This window comes from Mercenaria mercenaria, chromosome 7 (assembly GCF_021730395.1).
Source record: "Mercenaria mercenaria strain notata chromosome 7, MADL_Memer_1, whole genome shotgun sequence".
NCBI lineage: Eukaryota > Metazoa > Mollusca > Bivalvia > Venerida > Veneridae > Mercenaria > Mercenaria mercenaria.
The window spans coordinates 32410239-32428354 of NC_069367.1; the positions used below are offsets into that span (position 1 = coordinate 32410239).

The following is an 18116-nucleotide window of genomic DNA, read 5'->3' on the forward strand; positions in this document are numbered from 1 at the left end:
AGAGCTTGACCAATATGGTTTATTTGACATTCTTTAACATTAGCCTGTCATTTAGATTTCATTTGTGAGAAAAGGTCAGTATCGCAAGCTTGCAATTTGTGAGTGGCATTAGCTGGCAGACAATACAAAACTATTTGGTTTTCATTAAAAAATTTAGATGCTGCATATATCATATGAGTTGAGTGTCCATCAACCATGAGCAAATCGGGAAGTTCAATAGATCTGGATTTTACAAAGTCTAGAAGAACCTTTAAAAACTCAACAAAAGCCGCCAAATCCATCCACCCGTTTTCAGTATTTAAATAAATTGCTTCCGGGAGCCCATCATGGCCTTCATTTCGAATACGCTCTCCGAGGAACAAAATCATTGGAGGGACGTAATCTTCAAATGCATTTAGACTGGCATGACGTGATTTGTGTCTTGGTATTAGTGACAACATTATAAACATGTCTTGAACTCTTTGGAGCCAATACGCGGCCAGTTTTTACAGCTAGTGGGAAGCCGAATTCGTCGACGTTGAATATACGCCTAGGATTACTGATCATTCAGCTTAAAAATAAAGTGACTTGTTTTAAAAAGTTCTTGTAGTTTTGACTACTTTTAATACTTATGATCATTCTTTTGTAATCCGCTACTTCTCACTTCTCTTTCAAGAAACTAAAACAGGAGTCATATCATGATTTTATCGTAAATTATCTAGACAGCTCTTTCATGACCTAAATTCCTAGCTGACCACAATGTCACCTCGGGATGCCTGCTCTGAATCTTAGCAAACCACTGTGTACCTCAGTTATATTTAAAGTTAGTAGATCTATTGTCCAAATCAAGGATTTGTTTCACCTCGTGTCGGAATTCAAGGCCAGTAAGTGGATATCCAATTTCACATATGAGTTTAGCATAGTCTACTAATATTACTTCTTCAGCTGAAGTGAGACACGGCCGGCGACCTTGGCAATTTGCCTCTTTTGGCACACTACCAGCCAGTTTATCCAACAGTGTGGGTTTTGGCACATTAAACATTTTAGCGGCTGTTTCTCTTGTCATGCCATCGCGTACACTGCGGACTGCATCTGCCATCAGGGCAGGACTATACAGCACGCGGCGCTTTTTCGCTGCATTCAGCTGGGCTTGTGCATATATAGGTAGATTTTAAGCCTGAAATATAGGATCTAGATCTATGTAAATTACGGGACAGTAGTATAAACCTTAACTTGAATAACTTGTATTTTTTTATGTACATATATAGTTTTTAGCGTAATCAGCATGTAAATGTAATAAAACCTGTTATGAAACTTAAAGCAGCGCCATGAGAAAACCAACATAGTGGGTTTGCGACCAGCATGGATCCATACCAGCCTGCGCATCCGCGCAGTCTGGTCGGGATCCATGCTGTAGGCTTTTAAAGCCTTCTGCAATTAGAGAAACCGTTAGCGAAAGAATGGATCCTGACCAGACTGCGCGGATGCGCAGACTGTCTGGATCCATGCTGGTTGCAAACCTACTATGTTGGTTTTCTCATGGCACGGCTCAAATACAGTTGGGGCCGATAAATGATACAATGTCTACAGAGCGTAAATATTATCGACCCTCCTATAATTTTCTATTAAACCGAGATAGAATCTAAACGGATATTTCAGTATTTTTTTACGATTTAGTTTCTTTTTCTTTTAATAACTATTCATAGAATAACTTCAGAAACGGAAAACTATGATACTTGAGCTTATCAAAAAAATTACACCCACCTTTTTTCCGACGATAATTTTCAACCAAAATTTTTAACGTTTCTCCCGCTAGCAAAACTTAGCCGATAAATAGATTCCGTGAAGAGGTATGATGACGACATAAACTGCGTCACACTCTATTGTACTTCGTGTGTCAAAATATTTGAATATAAATAAGAACTCGAGAGGGGTCGATATATCAAGGGGGTCGACATCATAATCTTACTTACCCAAGACTAACAGTACTTTAAGTCCGCAAGCTTAGAGAAAGCCGCCTCTGCTTACAAGTTTCTGTTACATGTATTTTGTCTTACAACACATGTACTTTTTTTAATTAGACATTTTACTCCTCCAAAATACTTCTTATTGCTGAACCGTGTAAATCTAATCATTTTACGAATCTGTAGGGTCTACGTCTATCTGATAAAACACAAGAAATTATTAATGTAGTTTTGATATATTCATCTTTCAAACTTCTGTTGTTAAAAGTACACAAGTCTGTTTCTTTAAAATTCATAAAAAACTCTTTTTAGTAAGATATCTAGCTTCTTTTTTAAAAAAAGGCAACGCTAACAGAATTCAGACTTTCGAAACAAACTAGCCTACTCCATTTGTAAGCGGTAAATTTTACTAATTTTGTTATGTGATGGAGGTAACTCCAGTTCTACAGTATTTCAAATATAAATGACCTTATCAGTTACGCCACAACTATATATATATATATTTTTTTTTGAAATATTGCAGTTTTCGGTCATTTTGACAGTTCTACCTTCACTTTCATTTTGCAACTTTTGTGACGTCTTTTGTGATGTCTGAATAAATACATTTTTGAATAATGTGTGTAGATAGCAATCCTTTTTTATGTTATTAATTAAAAACCTTGTTAAGCTGAACAGAAACTGAATTTTTCAGTATTTTCCATATTGATATGCAATGTTTAAAGACAGGTATGTGACGTCATTTGTGATGTCAGTGTCATGCTAGTCAAGTCAAAAGTACTTATTGACATATTTTATATTACTTTAAAATATAAATATCATGACCATACTTTCTTAAGTTAAAAAAATAGGTGATTAAATTTTTGTAATACCCTCATAGAAAGTATTCTTATAATGGTAAAATTAGCGATGTCAAAAATACATTTTTAGCCTGAACAATCAAGCTTTTTAATATATTACGATAAAATCATGTATATAGTACACAATTTAAAAAATGCCTGTCATATAATACTGTCATATGTAAGTTTTATAATAGAGCTTAAAAAGACTTTTTGATATAGTACTTGTAATATCGTGTACATTTGTATGTATTTAAGTACAGTAACATTATACACAAATGTTGAGGTAAAATCATGTATATATAATATCATACAATTTAAAAATGCCTGTTATATAGTACTGTCATATGTAAGTGTTATAACAGAACTTAAAAAAAGGTTTTTTTGATATAGTACTTGAAATATCACGTACATTTGTATGTAATTCAGTACTGTAACATTATACACAAATTTTCAGGTAAATTTATATATATTATTATACAATTTAAAAAATGCCTGTCATATAGTAAATGTTATAATGATATGTAAGTTTCTAATAGAGTTTTAAAAAATTTTTTTTATATAGTACTTGTAATATCGAATACTTTTGTATGTATTTCAGTACTGTAACATTATACACAAATTTTCAGGTAAAATCGTGTATATATAGTAGTATACAATTTAAAAAATGCCTGTCATATATGATATAGTACTGTCATATGCAGATTTTATAATAGAACTTAAAAAGGTGTTTTTGATATAGTACTTGTGATATCATGTACATTTGTGTGTATTTCAGTACTGTAACATTATGCACAAATTTTCAGTTCAACTTGTTGAAGAAAAAGTAGAGCTATTTGCACTCACCGCGGCATTGCCATTGTTAAAGGTCCAATACTAAGGAAAGTGAACATTTTAATTTCTTTTTAAAAAGCACAGAAACTATTTCATTTTATTGGAAAATGAAAGTTGGTATGTAGAAATTCGAAATAAATCGCAGTATATGTACAATTATTTTTCTATGAAGTATGAAGAAAGTTAAAAAGACCTGGGGGTCATTCTGTCGATTCATTGAAATTTCAACATAATACACATACATTTCTTTGAGTTCCAAAAACCTTTTGTAAATTTTGACCTGCCAATCTTCATTATTTAGTGTCTTGCAGAAGTCTATGCACTGGCTATGAAAAAAATTGCCAACTCACTTTTCCTTAGTAATGGACCTTTAAAGTTTAGGATACAGTCAAATATCTCTGCTGCTATCAAAGCTATTGACTGGAAACTAAGAATGGTTATCTACAACCAAGCATACATCATAATAACTCTAATTGGATCTCTTACAGAGTTATACCCCTTTTTAATTCAGAATTTTTTGGAGTATGACAGAGTTATGTCCCTTAAATCTCGGGAAGTTTTAATTTAAGCCTTTAACAAAGTCAAATATCTCTGTTACTATCGTAATTTTTTACTTGAAACTCAATATAGTGTTAAGCAACTATAGTCAAGGTCAAAAAATTGAAATGTATTTTGTTTTAATTTTAATTTTACATGCCTGATACGTTACCTAAATCTTTTTCAGTCATAAAAACGGATGTATTATAAAATTAGTAATATATATTACTTGAAAAAAAGTTGTTTCTTAAGTATACATGTAGCAACATCATGTAAACCGTTTTCAAATCTTAAAAATGAAGTCCTATCAAAACCTTTAGTTAAAACATATATACCGGTACTTGTTATCGTTATAAAATGAAATATAACTTCGAATATGATATAATAAATTTTCTCTCTAAAAAAGTTATGCAATTTATAGGATATGTTACAGAAACAAAAGAAACAATATTATTATATTCTTAAATGGTTTAAATGTTCAACTCATTTAGAAAGTAGATATGGCATTGGCTCAACAGTGAACCTAATTTAAATCATGAAAAAACATTGTGGATGTATGATCGTTTCCAAACGTCTAATTATAAAAAAAAAAAAAAAAAAAAAAAAAACACTAAGTTTCGAGACGGTTAGGATTTGCTCAATCAATGTAAGAGGATTAGGAAATTTTAGGAAAAGGCAACAAATGTTTCAACATTTAGAATCTAAAAAATATTCTATCTGCTTATTACAAGAAACACATTCATCTACACTTATAGCTGAAAAATGGAAAAGAGAATGGAAGGGAAAATCATTTTTAGTGGAGACAAAAGCAATAGTGAAGGGGTAGCAATCCTTTTTAATCGTAACTTTACAGGAGATATTTTAACATATCATGGATTACTTGAAGGGCGTTTGATTATTGTTAGCATAATTATAAACGAAAAACAAATTAATATTATGAATGTATATGGGCCGAATGAGGATAAAGCTGATATTTTTACGATTATTGAGAAAGAAATTAGTCAAAACTTAGAGGAAGATTTTATAATTGGTGGTGATTTTAACACCATTTTGAATACAAATACTGACAAAAAAAAATGGAAAGATTGATAGCCATAAAAACTGCAGACAGAAAATAAATGATATCATTAACATCGGAAACTTAATAGATATTTGGAGATTATGTAATCCATCAAAATTACAATATACATCGCATTCAAATACAATTCCAATCATCTCCAGTAGACTTGACTGTTTTTTTATTATCTGAGTGTTTAACGCACTATGTCAAAAATTGCACTATACAACCAGGCTACCAAACAGACCATTCATTGGTTGAACTAGAATTGGATTTTATTAACATAAAAAAGGCCCTTGTTATTTTAAATTAAACAACAGCATTTTACTTGAAAAAGAATATCAAACAGTAATAAGAAATGCCATTCGAGAAACCGTAACAATTAATAAGGACGCAAACCCAAACATTCTATGGGAAGTCATTAAAGGCACTATAAGAAATCAAACAATAAAATATTCCACCTATAGAAACGAGAAGAAAATAAAATTGAAAAAGAAATAAACAAAAATATAGAAGTATTGGAAGAAAAGATTTTAAGCGAAAATAATAATAGCATTAATATAAAAACTTTAAAGGAAGAACTTGACAAAAAAAAAAATAGCAGGAATTAAATCAAATTATTGATAACAGAATTAATGGAATGTTGATCAGAGCAAAAGCAATAAGTATTGAAGGAAATGAAAAAAATACAAAATATTTTGCAGCCTTAGAAAAAAGAAACGCAGAAAAAAAAACAATATACAAATTGAAAATCAACGATAAAGAAATAACTTCTCAAAATGAAATTTTAAAGGCAGAAGCAGAATTCAATAAACAGCTATATAACAAAAAAGAATCCAAAACACGCGATTATGATTTCTTTAGACCCAATTCACAAACTTTAAATGAAAACGAAAAACAAAAATGTGAAGGGATATTAAACGAAAATGAATGTTTTGAAGCTCTTAAGGAGATGAAGAATCAAAAAAGTCCAGGTTCAGATGGCATGTCTGTTGAATTTTATAAGATATTTTGGACAGAGATTAAAACGTACTTTATTCAATCTATTTACTACTCTTATAACACCGGACATCTGACTAGTTTGCAGAAACAAGGTATTATTTCGTTTATGCCGAAACCAAATAAAGACACACAAATTTTGAGTAACTGGCGCCCTATAAGTCTATTAAATGTAGATTACAAAATTGCCACTAAAGCCATAGCAAACAGGACAAAAAAGATTATCAATTCTATCATAAGTAGTGCACAGACAGGATTCATAAAAGGCAGATATATAGGGGAAAATGTTAGGTTAATATATGAAATAATAGATTTCGCACAACAAAATAAAATACCTGGACTTTTACTGTTCGCAGATTTCGGAAAAGCTTTTGATACACTAGACCGTAACTTTATGATAAGGTGTTTAAAACACTTCAATTTTGGTGATTCTCTTATACAGTGGGTAAAATAATTTTATAATGATATAACCAGCATGGTAATAAATAATGGCTATCTATCAAAACCCTTTTCAATACCACGTGGAGTGAGACAAGGCTGTCCTCTTTCCTCTTCCTTATTTATTATTTGCATTGAAATCCTCTCAAATTATATTGAGACTGATGAGATCATTAAAGGCATAACAGTTAATAATGTTGAAATAAAACAATCCCTGTTTGCAGATGATGCAACCTTTATCAATAATGGTGCAAAACATTCATTTGAACAACTAATAGATGTTATATCGAACTTCGAGTGTATATCTGGATTGAAACTTAATATCAACAAAACTAACATACTAAGGATAGGATCATTAAAAGATACAAACCTCCGGTACTGTAAAGATAAAATGTTTAATTAGACATCCGATTCAGCTCAGACATTAGGAATGATATTTACAAATGATAAAAAAAGACAGCATAACGTTAAACCTGATACCTAAGATTCAAAATTTTACTAACTGTTTAAAACAATGGGAACATAGAAAACTAACACTACTTGGAAAAGTAACTGTTATAAAATCATTAGCTTTACCAAAACTAATTTACCCTCTTACAGTGTTACCAAACCATCAAATGAAGTAATGAAAGATATTAAAACACAATTGTTTAAATTCTTGTGGGATAATAAACCAGATAAAATTAATAGGGAGATTATTATACTGGACTACAAAATGGGTGGTATAAAAATGATAAATCTAGATTACTTCATAAATGCTCTAAAAGCTTGTTGGATCAGAATGATAATAGATAAAAGTAACCAAGTACAATGGAAGATCTTTTATAGTATATTATTATCTAATGTTGGAGGAGAACTTTTATTTGAATGCAATTATTCTCAGAAAGAAATTGAAACTATATGTAAATCCAACATTTTTATGAAAGATTTATTAACAGCTTGGATAAATGTTAATACACAGGACAACAATAAGAGCATAAGTAAACAGGTAATATGGAATAACACAAGCATAAAACTTGAAAATAAAACATTTTTCTATAAAGACTGGTACGAAAAGGGAATAAAGCATTTGGAACATTTGTTTGACAGAACAAAGACTTTCTATACTTTTGCCGAATTAAACGTTTAATATAATATAGAAAACAATCAATTCTTGAAGTACTACAATCTTATAGCAAGCATTCCACAAACTGTTAAACAGGTGCTTAAGCAAGAGAATATATCTTATGCACGAAATGAATTACTTATAGATAAATTAAGAAAAACAAAAGAACCAAATAAACTACTTTACGACACGCAAATAAGAAACAGACCAAAGCCAATAATTAAGTCGGAAATGAAATGGTCAGCGATTATATCAGAGAACCCCTCTTGTTGGTCAAACATATACATGCAATCACAGAAAGCAACAATAGATACAAAAATACGAAGTTTTCAATACAAACATCTGATGAGAATTTTCCCAACAAACAAATCATTATTTAAATACAAATTAACAGAATCAAATTTATGTTATTTCTGCAATATGCATGTTGAAACATTAGAACATATGTTTTGGGAGTGTAACTGTGTACAACAATTATGGAACAAACTACATATTTACCTTGACAAGAAAAATCTCAAAATACAATTTAGCTTAGAGGTAGTCAGTTTTGGTATCGTTGAAAGGAACGTAAAACGAAAAAATGTGATAAACTTTATAATATTTCTAATGAAATCTTACATTTTTCAAATCAAAAATAGAAAACAAACACTCAGTTTTGACAGTTTCATATCATATCTTAAAATCAGGATAAAACTTGAAAAAGAAATTGCATTATCAAATGACAAAATAAACCAATATAATATCAAATGGTCTGGTTTTGAGGTATGAATGTAGATGCTGTTGGCTATAATAATAATAATAAAAAAGAAAATATCTTACATATTTTATTCTTCATCTATATAATAAAATGATACTTTCTAGAAAGTGTGCTTACAAATTGATTTTTACATGATTGTAGCATAAATAACCATTACAATTTTTAGACAATTATATGAGTTTGGAGACGATCTAAACATCCCATACATCTACTCTTTTTAACTTTTTTTCTCTCTTGCATTTTTTGTTCTCTAATTTTTTTCATCTAAAAATATATATATAGAAAAAGTCTTCTTTTGACATCTAATACTACAAATGTTTGTTTATTTAGATGACCATAAAATACATGTTTTTGTATCTATTGTTAAAAACATTTGTCCAAGTCATCATATTTTGTAAATGTATGAAGATTGAAAAATAAAATTCTTTTGTATTTTTTTTTAATGTACATTGTTTGGAACACTTTCAAGTCCCGGAGTACCTGGAGAAATATGTTAGACACACACAATAATCATAAAAGTAACGACAAAATACTTTTGAAAAGGAAGCTTGATATCTTCTACAACATAGAACACGAACAGTCGAAGTACATGTGATATAGGACAAAATATACTGTATAATGAAATATAATCAGTCTTGAAACTTTCTTCTACTTACCATGAATTGTTTGATATAATGTATATGATAAACTAATTAAGGTATATTTGGCGTAAAAAAAATTTAAAACAAAAATTCACCCGAGGGGTGGTTTCAAAAGTCTGAAATGGATATTAATGTGGATTAGCATTGTTCTACTCGAGGATTGGAAAGTTTGAAAATCTAAACTGGGCTGAACACAATTCATAATGTAAATTCCTTACCCCACCCACTTTCGTATACAAATGCTGATCAAATGGACAGGGAAAACAACACAGAAAAGTGGCATACGTCAAAATGTATTTACTCTTACCAAAAAGAAAAGTAGATTGTTGTTATCAAATAAATTAGTGTTTTTCATCTGATTTGTAATGAAATAAATCTGATCATTTGAAGAAAATGACGTAACTTTACCAAGGGGAAATAACTTTAATGCAACTAAATAATCATTATGATATTTGTATTTATTGTGATTAAAGTCCATTTTAGAACAAACTGGGACTGGTATTATAAGCATTTGTACACTGTTACGTCCATAAAGCGTAGCGCACTGAAAAATATGGCTTGATTTTTTTCAATGGGGCGAGCGCAAGCTAAACATTAAAAAATGTGTGTGTTTCTGAAAACATAGAGCGGCAAATCCGATGAACAACGTTTTAATTTGGTGAGCTCTAATTATCAAATCATTGAGTCGTAGGCACTAGTTACCACCTACTGTAATAATCAGCTTGCACTTGCCAGTTGTAGTCTTGCCTGGTGGCAAATGCTTATAGGAAATAGTGTTACAAAATAGAAAACAATACTTGAAAGAAGTTAGATTATGCTTATTGGGAATAAATTAGACTGTATGCACACACACACACACACACACACACACACACACACACACACACACACACACACACACACACACACACACACTTTATCATGTTCAAAATCAACCAATTATCATACATAATTATGTTGTTTCTTGGAAATAGAATTTTTCAATCTTTTAGAATCTATGTGTATGACCTGTGGATAGCACTGCTGATTGAATATCGCTGAAACAATGGCTGAAAACACTGCTTACTTCAGCTTTGACAGTTGTAAGTACATGTAAATTAACATGTTTCAGTATTCATACCTTTAAAAGTAGATCTAGGGTATTGACTGCTTTGCTACTGGTCCTTTTTTTCACAGGAATGAAAAATTGGAAATGGCTGAGGAGATATAGCATCTTGATTCTTTGTGGACTTTTTAAAATCTTATACGTGCTGCACGTAGCTAGAGCACGTTTTTGTATATATTTTTGGCTCAGCTGAGCTGTTCTACAATCTATTAATTCTGACATTTATGTCAGCATCACACCTTGTTTAAAGTATCACATGCAAGTTCATATCTCATTTACCATTAGTTGTATGATACAGAAGACTTCTAGTCATCAATTTTACTGAAATAACCAAGATGGATAATTGTTTGTTGAATTTAATTCAAAATTATTTATAATATATGGCCCATTTTAAATTTAGAAAATTTGGTTTTACTTGCATCTAACCATCAAGCTATATCTGTAACAAGTATATGTATTGTATTGTACTGAAACTTCTGACAATATTTCGTATCCTTCAGACCTACTGAAATGACCAAGTTAGATAACACTTAATTGAATTTAATTCAAATCTAGCCCTTTTTCAATGTAAAAAATTGGTCACCTTTGCCATATTAAAATTTTTATTAGTTATGAAAAGAAATAAGATAACTCTGTTTCATAAGTCTTTCCAAGTTATGGCCCTTGTTCGACTTTGAAGCCATCAGATAATTGATCGCTGACATATCATATTTTAGTTTAGCAGATACTTCCCTAAAAATTTGTCTTTAATGGTTTTCTTGTCAGAATAATTTGTCATTGGTTGTAGATTCAGATACGAATATCCAGTTCAAAGGCAACTGTTTTGGTAGTAACAAGGCTCAAGGTCTGCTGAGTTACTGTCAAGATAATGAATTTTCATCTTCAGCTCCCACCATTGACAGATTATTTTCTTGCATTATCATGTTTTACAAATTATAGAATAAAGTGAAACAAAAAAATCTTCATTTACGATACCAAACGTTATCTTCATTGTAAAACTAAAAAGGTTAATAGAAATTGACACTGTAGGGCCGATTAAGGCCCACTGGTTATCTTCATTGTAAAAAGGTTAATAGAAATTGACACTGTAGGACCGATTAAGGCCCACTCGTTATCTTCAATGTAAAAAGGTTAATAGAAATTGACACTGTAGGGCCGATTAAGGCCCACTGGTTATCTTCATTGTAAAAAGGTTAATAGAAATTGACACTGTAGGACCGATTAAGGCCCACTGGTTATCTTCAATGTAAAAGGTTAATAGAAATTGACACTGTAGGGCCGATTAAGGCCCACTGGTTATCTTCATTGTAAAAAGGTTAATAGAAATTGACACTGTAGGGTCGATTAAGGCCCACTGGTTAGGGACTCTGACTTCGAATCACTTTCCTACCAACAATTTAGGTGAGAAACCGTGCTTGGGGTGTAGTATTTCTCCATGTGAGGAAGCCATCCAGCTGGCTTGTAGAAGTTCAGTGGTTCTAACCCTGTGCCCACTTGTGTTGAAATAATGATGGGAGGGGTACCTTGGGTTTTCCTCTAGCATAAAAAGTCACTGTTCGCCTTATAATGTGTAGATGTGATGTTAACCCAATAAAGAACCCAAGAAATGTTGATCAAGTTGATATTTTATACCTGCATTCGCTAATATCTGTAAGAAACAATATTTCTGTATTCAGGTGCACCGAAAGATAGAAAGGGTAAAAATGAGGCTGAGCTAATATGTCGGCTTAACGGATTCGATCCTGAAAAAATTCCTAAAAAAGATCCTAAAAAAGAAAAAGGTCACACATGTTCGGAGGAAGTTCACACATGTTCGAAAGAAGTTACTGACAAGTAAGTTAAATCTACCTGTACTTTATTTATTTATGTTTTGGGGCACAATTGTTTCCTTTCTGTTATTCTCTACAAAAATCATCTTTCTTTTGAAAAATGAAAATAAAGAGATTTTCAATGCTTAACGAAGATTTGCTTTCATTTGTTTGTTTTAAATGACCATTTGGTTGAAGTTTCAGAATTTTCATTTATACAGGTAACAAAATGTACACTAGTCATGTCCATCTCTCATTATCATTGATATTTTTTACTGTCTGTTGGATCCATTTTTTTCCTGTTGAAACAGGCTGATTTTATTGGCAGAGAGTGCTAACGAAATGTAATTTCATTGAAATATACCTAAGAATCAAGAGAAAGACTTCATACAACTCATCGGATATGTAATTAGATAATTTCTCAGTACTGCTTGTAAACTATATTCAAGGGTATTTTGAAAGCTGTCAACATTTGTTTATTTGTTTGGTTTTGGATTTTACGCCATTTTACAACAGTATTTCAGTTATGTAATGGCTGTCAGTTAACCTAACCAGTGTTCCTGGGTTCTGTACCAGTACAAGCCTGTTCTCTGCAAGTAACTGCAAACTTTCCCACACGAATGATTTCAGACAAAATGTCTATTATCAAATCGTCACAGAGAATAAATGCCACGCTCGGGGATCGAACTCACGGCCCCGCGATCTGTAGATTTGCGGTCTCCCTATTGAGCTAAGCGGGGCTCAATATTATTTTCCCAGGTAGAGAAGTCGACTTGAAAAATGTTGTCTCAGGTTGATTGGGTAAGGCGAAAAATGCCCTGTGATACTGAGGGAAAGTAGTCTTGTATATGTTTCCCAGAGGTCCACAGATAACTGATTTACTAGTTAATAACTTCTTAATAATATCCAGAAAGTGAGAGATGCAATAAACTGATAAGTTAATTCTTCGATTATACATTTTAAGGACTTAATTATGCTATTTATAGCTTACAAAAAAACTTAGAAGCTTGGGAAATTTACGCAAAAAAAAAAAATAATATCTTTTTAATGTACCCCTTATGTGATTATCAAAGTGATGAAATTGGTCTTTCTTATTCAATTTTATCTTTGTAAGAAATAAATAGGAACTATTGTAATTAAATTTTGTTATTTTAAATTATTCATGTTATTTCAGTATTTTATATGTGCGAGCAAATAATGGCAAAAAGAACTGTCGACTGAGGGTCTTCGCAGTTGGTGTAAACGATGAAGCTGTAAGGATAGAGGTAGGTTTGAAAGCTTTTCTCAAAACGGTCTATAAATATATTCAATAGGAAATAACTCCAAACAGGCTTTACAGTACCAAACAGGTGGAATTGATGATTGACGATCAAATATCAAATTCTGTTTTGGACTGGTGCAATAGATGTCTTCACTTTATAACCTCCCCAGCACTTTTATTCAGAAGGAATAGCAATTCAGATTGCGATTGTCTCCCTTTTCTGTTCGTGTTGTTGCAGTCATTCACTTTTATGGAGTTAAGGGACCTAGCATATTAAGTTTCTGGCTGACATTGCAAGGAATACAAAGATGAAGTGTTTTGATCACCTTTCGTCAATCTGTCTATCTGTTGACTGTTCACGTCATCAACAGTTTCTTTCCTGAAATTGTTATGTGTATCTAGAGGAAAATCTTTGTTTAAGAGATCCTGAGAGATGGGGTTAAGTTGTTTTTAATGGTAATAAACCAGCGATCTTAGTTGTCATGGGAACAAGTTTATTTCACTGAAATAAAGTTCTACTCTAAAAAGTGTGTAGCAAACTTGAAAATGATTTTGAAGAGTTAATCGCTAGGGAGATGTCTTAAGACTTTTTATCAATTTTAAAACATGGCCGCAAAGGGTTTGCATGTGTATATATTTTTCATTGTATGACTACATGTATACAGAAAATCTAAAAATCTTCCTCCTTAAAAGGTCTTTGTGTAAGATCTTTTGTTTTTATATAAAGCATTAGCTTGTAGCTTGACATGTTTGTTCAGGGACAGTTTTCGGGTCTCTGTTTTTATAGGTCACGGCTTGCCCACCACCAATATGAGTTTGAAATCTCCCTTCGTTTGTAGAATTCATCGTGTGAGGAATCCATCCAGCTGGGTTATGGTAGGTCTGTGGTTCTATCCAGGTGTCCACTCATGCCCGAAAAAGTGTCCAAATGGGACAGACATCTAATATTGAAACATAAGGTTGATGAGCTGCTAAACTGGCAGATTCTGAGTTTATATGTGACCCAACGCCTTAAAAGAATATGGCTTAGACAGATGGTTTTTTACTTAACGCAGCAGCCAGTGCTTTGCAGCCAAGTTGATTACAGTATGGAAGGCACTCATTGTTTCGTTACTTTTGTAGTGATGTATCCTGGACCTTTCAATACTGTGAAATCATTTTTGTTTGTGTAGGACAAATGTTTTACTAGAGTATTTCGCGCTTGGAATGATGTACGAATTTAAGACGGCGCTATATTTTATCCTTTATGTATTCATTTACGAACGCTTCTGATATTTTACGCAACTGCAATGCCGTTGCCATTCTCTAACATGTGCTACTTAAAATGAAAAGGGATTTTTGGTACATGCTATTCAGTAATTGGACATGCGATCGTTTGTTATTATGCCCCCCCTTCGAAGAAGGAGGGGTATATTGTTTTGCAGATGTCGGTCGGTCGGAATGTAGACCAATCCGTTTCCGGATGATAACTCAAGAACGCTTGGGTCTAGGATCATGAAAGTTGATAGGGAGGTTGGTCATGACCAGCAAATGACCCCTACTGATTTTGAGGTCAGTATGTTAAAGGTCAAGGTCACAGTGACACTGAATAGTTGAACGGTTTCCGGATGATAACTCAAGAACGCTTAGGCCTAGGATCCTGAAAGTTTATAGGAAGGTTGGACATGACCAGCAGATGACCTCTATTGATTTTGAGGTCAGTATGTCAAAGGTCAAGGTCACAGTGGCCAGGAACAGTAAAATGGATTCCGGGCAATAACTCAAGAACGCTTCAGCCTAGTGTCAGGAAAATTGATAGTGAGGTTGGTCATGACCAGCAGATGACCCCTATTGAGTTTGAGATCATTAGGTCAAAGGTCAAGATCACATTGGCCAGGAACAGTTAAACCGTTTCTGATCTTCTTGTCCAAAACCACAGGGCCTAGGGCTTTGATGTTTAGTATGTGGCAAAATCTAGTGGTCCTCTACCAAGATTGTTCAGATTATTTCCCTGGGGTCAAATATGGCCCCACACCGGGGGTCATATGGTTTATATAGACTTATATAGGAAAAAAAACCTCTTGTCCAAAACCACAGGGCCTATGGCTTTGTTATTTTGTATATGACATCATCTAATGGTCCTCTACTAAGATTGTCCAAATTATTCCCTAGGGTCAAATATGGCTCCTCTGGGGGTCACATGGTTTACATAGACTTATTTAGGGAAAAACTTAGAATCTTCATGTCCGTAACCTATATCATTCAAATTTGGTCACATGTATAGTTTTGAGTGGCAAGATGAACCTTGACACGAGTTGACCTTGATCTTGACCTAGTGACCTACTTTGACATTTCTGTAGCTACAGCCCTCAAATTTGGATCACATGCATAGGTTTGTGTACCGAAACAAACATTGTCCTTGTAATTGACCTAGTGACCTACTTTCACATTTTTGAAGGTACAGGCTTCAAATTTGGACCACATGCATAGTTTTGTGTTCCGAATGAAATTTGATGTTGATTTTGACCTACTGGCCTACTTTCACATTTTTCGAGCTACAGCCTTCAAATTTGGACCACATGCATAACAAACATTGTCCTTGTACTTGACCTAGTGACCTACATTCAGTGACCTGAAGGTACAGGCTTCAAATTTGAACCACAAGCATAGTTTTGTGTACCGAAATGAACTTTGATCTTGAGATTGACCTAGTGACCTACTTTCACATTTCTGAAGGTACATGCTTCAAATTTGGACCACATGCATAGTTTTGTGTTCTGAAATAAAATTTGACATTGATTTGACCTAGTGACCTACTTTCACATTTCTCAAGCTACAGCCTTCAGATTTGAACCACATGCATAGTTTTATGTACTGAAATGAACTTTGACCTTGAAATTGATCTAGTTACCTACTTTCACATTTCTGAAGCCACAGCTTTCAAATTTGGACCAGATGCACAGTGTTTTGTACCGAATGAAATTTGACATTGGTTTTGACCTTGAACTAGTCTTAAAATTTGGAACATTCAAAATTGGCTCATTGGTGGGCGCCAAGATCACTCTGTGATCTCTTGTTAGGTTAATAGGTTAAAGGTCAAGGTCAGATTGAACCAGAACGGTAGAACTTTTGTTTATAGTGAGCATACAATTTCTGTTCCTTGTGCAATTACTGAATGCATCAAGGGGAGGGGGGAGGGCATTTCGTGTTCGACGAGCTCTTGTTTTGTCAGAGTTTTTCATATGAGGAAGCCATCCAGCTGACATATGATAGGTCGATGGTTCTGTCCCAGTGCCCGCTCGTGACAAAATAATGCACGAGAGGCTTCTGGCGTCTACCTCCACCTTTAAAGCTGGAAAGTTGCCTTATGACCTATAATTGTGTTGGTTCTATGTTAAATCCAACAACAACAAAAAAACAGATAAACATATCACCATTAATTAGCTGTTTTTGGCAGAACCACACATCAATTTTATTTTATAGTACTGTGATTAATATAGACAGCTCAGTAGTACAACCAATGAATCCTGTTGAAAACCAAATTTAAAAAAACTGATATTCAAAAGAGTAGAAATAATATAATGTCACAGGTAATAAAAATGTATCTCACTTGATCTTTTAATGGTTAATAAGATTTTAAACATATTGTTCATACATACTTTCAGTGATAAAAAGAGGCATTAACAGTATATAACTTACATGTGGGATCAGGTTTTGTGTTTCCAGTAATCATTTGGCTAAATAATGAGAGTTATTAGAAAAAGGACAAGAGTCGGAAAATTAAAATTGAAAGCTGCATAGACTTTTTATTTTATCCCTTCGGAAATAGTAGTTTAAATATTTTGTGTTTATATTTTCAGCCAGAGGAAGGTCAGGTGCGTGTGTACATTCGGAAGCCAGACGGTGATTATTCACTAGAGAGTAAAGAGAGAGGGAATCCATGATCCGCAAAACCGATCAATAAACTCCGTTTGATTGACAGCCCGGATCCATCCATTTAAGCATTGTTTGTTTCAAGTACAATATGCAAAGATATTACCATTGATTTGTTTTAATTAGAAAAAAAAACATTACTTACCATAAATTGAATCTCCAAATGGACTTTGTTAAATTCTTTTGTGAAAGCAATTGTTTAGCCTTAGTTTTTATCAATCACACAAGTTAGATTTTTTTTCTCATTTGATTACAATAACTGTATCTAGTGGAATAAAAAATTGACACACAAAGGTATTTTCTTATTTTTTTGTTATCTATAACTAGAAGGAAGACAAGGTTTGGGGGAGTATAAAGATGAAATATACCTGCTTCTAGTTGATATTTAATAATCCTTTCCAATATTTAAAATCTTAATTATGGGAGAAATGGCAAAATGCTTTAATATTCTTGTAATTTTCATACATGGAACTATGGGAAAGGTTTTTTGTTGTGAATTATAGTCATTTGACAGGTGCTGTAAATGCATTATCTGTTGCCACCTAGTTTATTCCAGGGTAGTAACACCTATCCTCTGCCCCTTCAGCTAAAATGATAATTGGGTCCATATTATATTCGACAATGTTGCAAGTCTGAAACTTAAGACTTTAAAATTCTACAATTTCTTCTTGCTCTGTCATACCAGAACAGATTATAATAAAATTTTGCATAAAAGTACACTCTGCAAGTACAAATACAAATTTCATTAGTGTACATTTGCTTAAAAAAAAAAATTTGCCCTTCTTAAATTTAATTTTCAGACTTTAAATGTAGATGAATACGGGCCCTAGTCTTTCGGCTGCAAGCTCTAAATTGAGGTCATTTGTACAAATACTTCCCTTCC

The 18116-nt window shown here is 32.8% G+C and overlaps 1 protein-coding gene across 3 annotated transcripts in view; it reads left to right on the forward strand.

The window, feature by feature from the left end:
- The window catches only part of LOC123554591 (uncharacterized), a 50319-nt gene extending 32793 nt beyond the window's left edge, over window positions 1-17526 (forward strand). For 2 of the 3 annotated variants that reach the window (XM_045344839.2, XM_045344840.2), the window contains exons 2-5: window positions 10140-10229; window positions 11929-12085; window positions 13235-13325; window positions 17161-17526. In XM_045344839.2, the coding sequence (XP_045200774.2) occupies window positions 10193-10229; window positions 11929-12085; window positions 13235-13325; window positions 17161-17244 (369 nt within the window). In that variant the 5' untranslated portion in view covers window positions 10140-10192 and the 3' untranslated portion in view covers window positions 17245-17526. The remainder of the gene's footprint in view (window positions 1-10139; window positions 10230-11928; window positions 12086-13234; window positions 13326-17160) is intronic. The other variant, XM_045344841.2, reaches the window with a different exon arrangement.
- The last annotated feature ends 590 nt before the right edge of the window (window positions 17527-18116 follow it).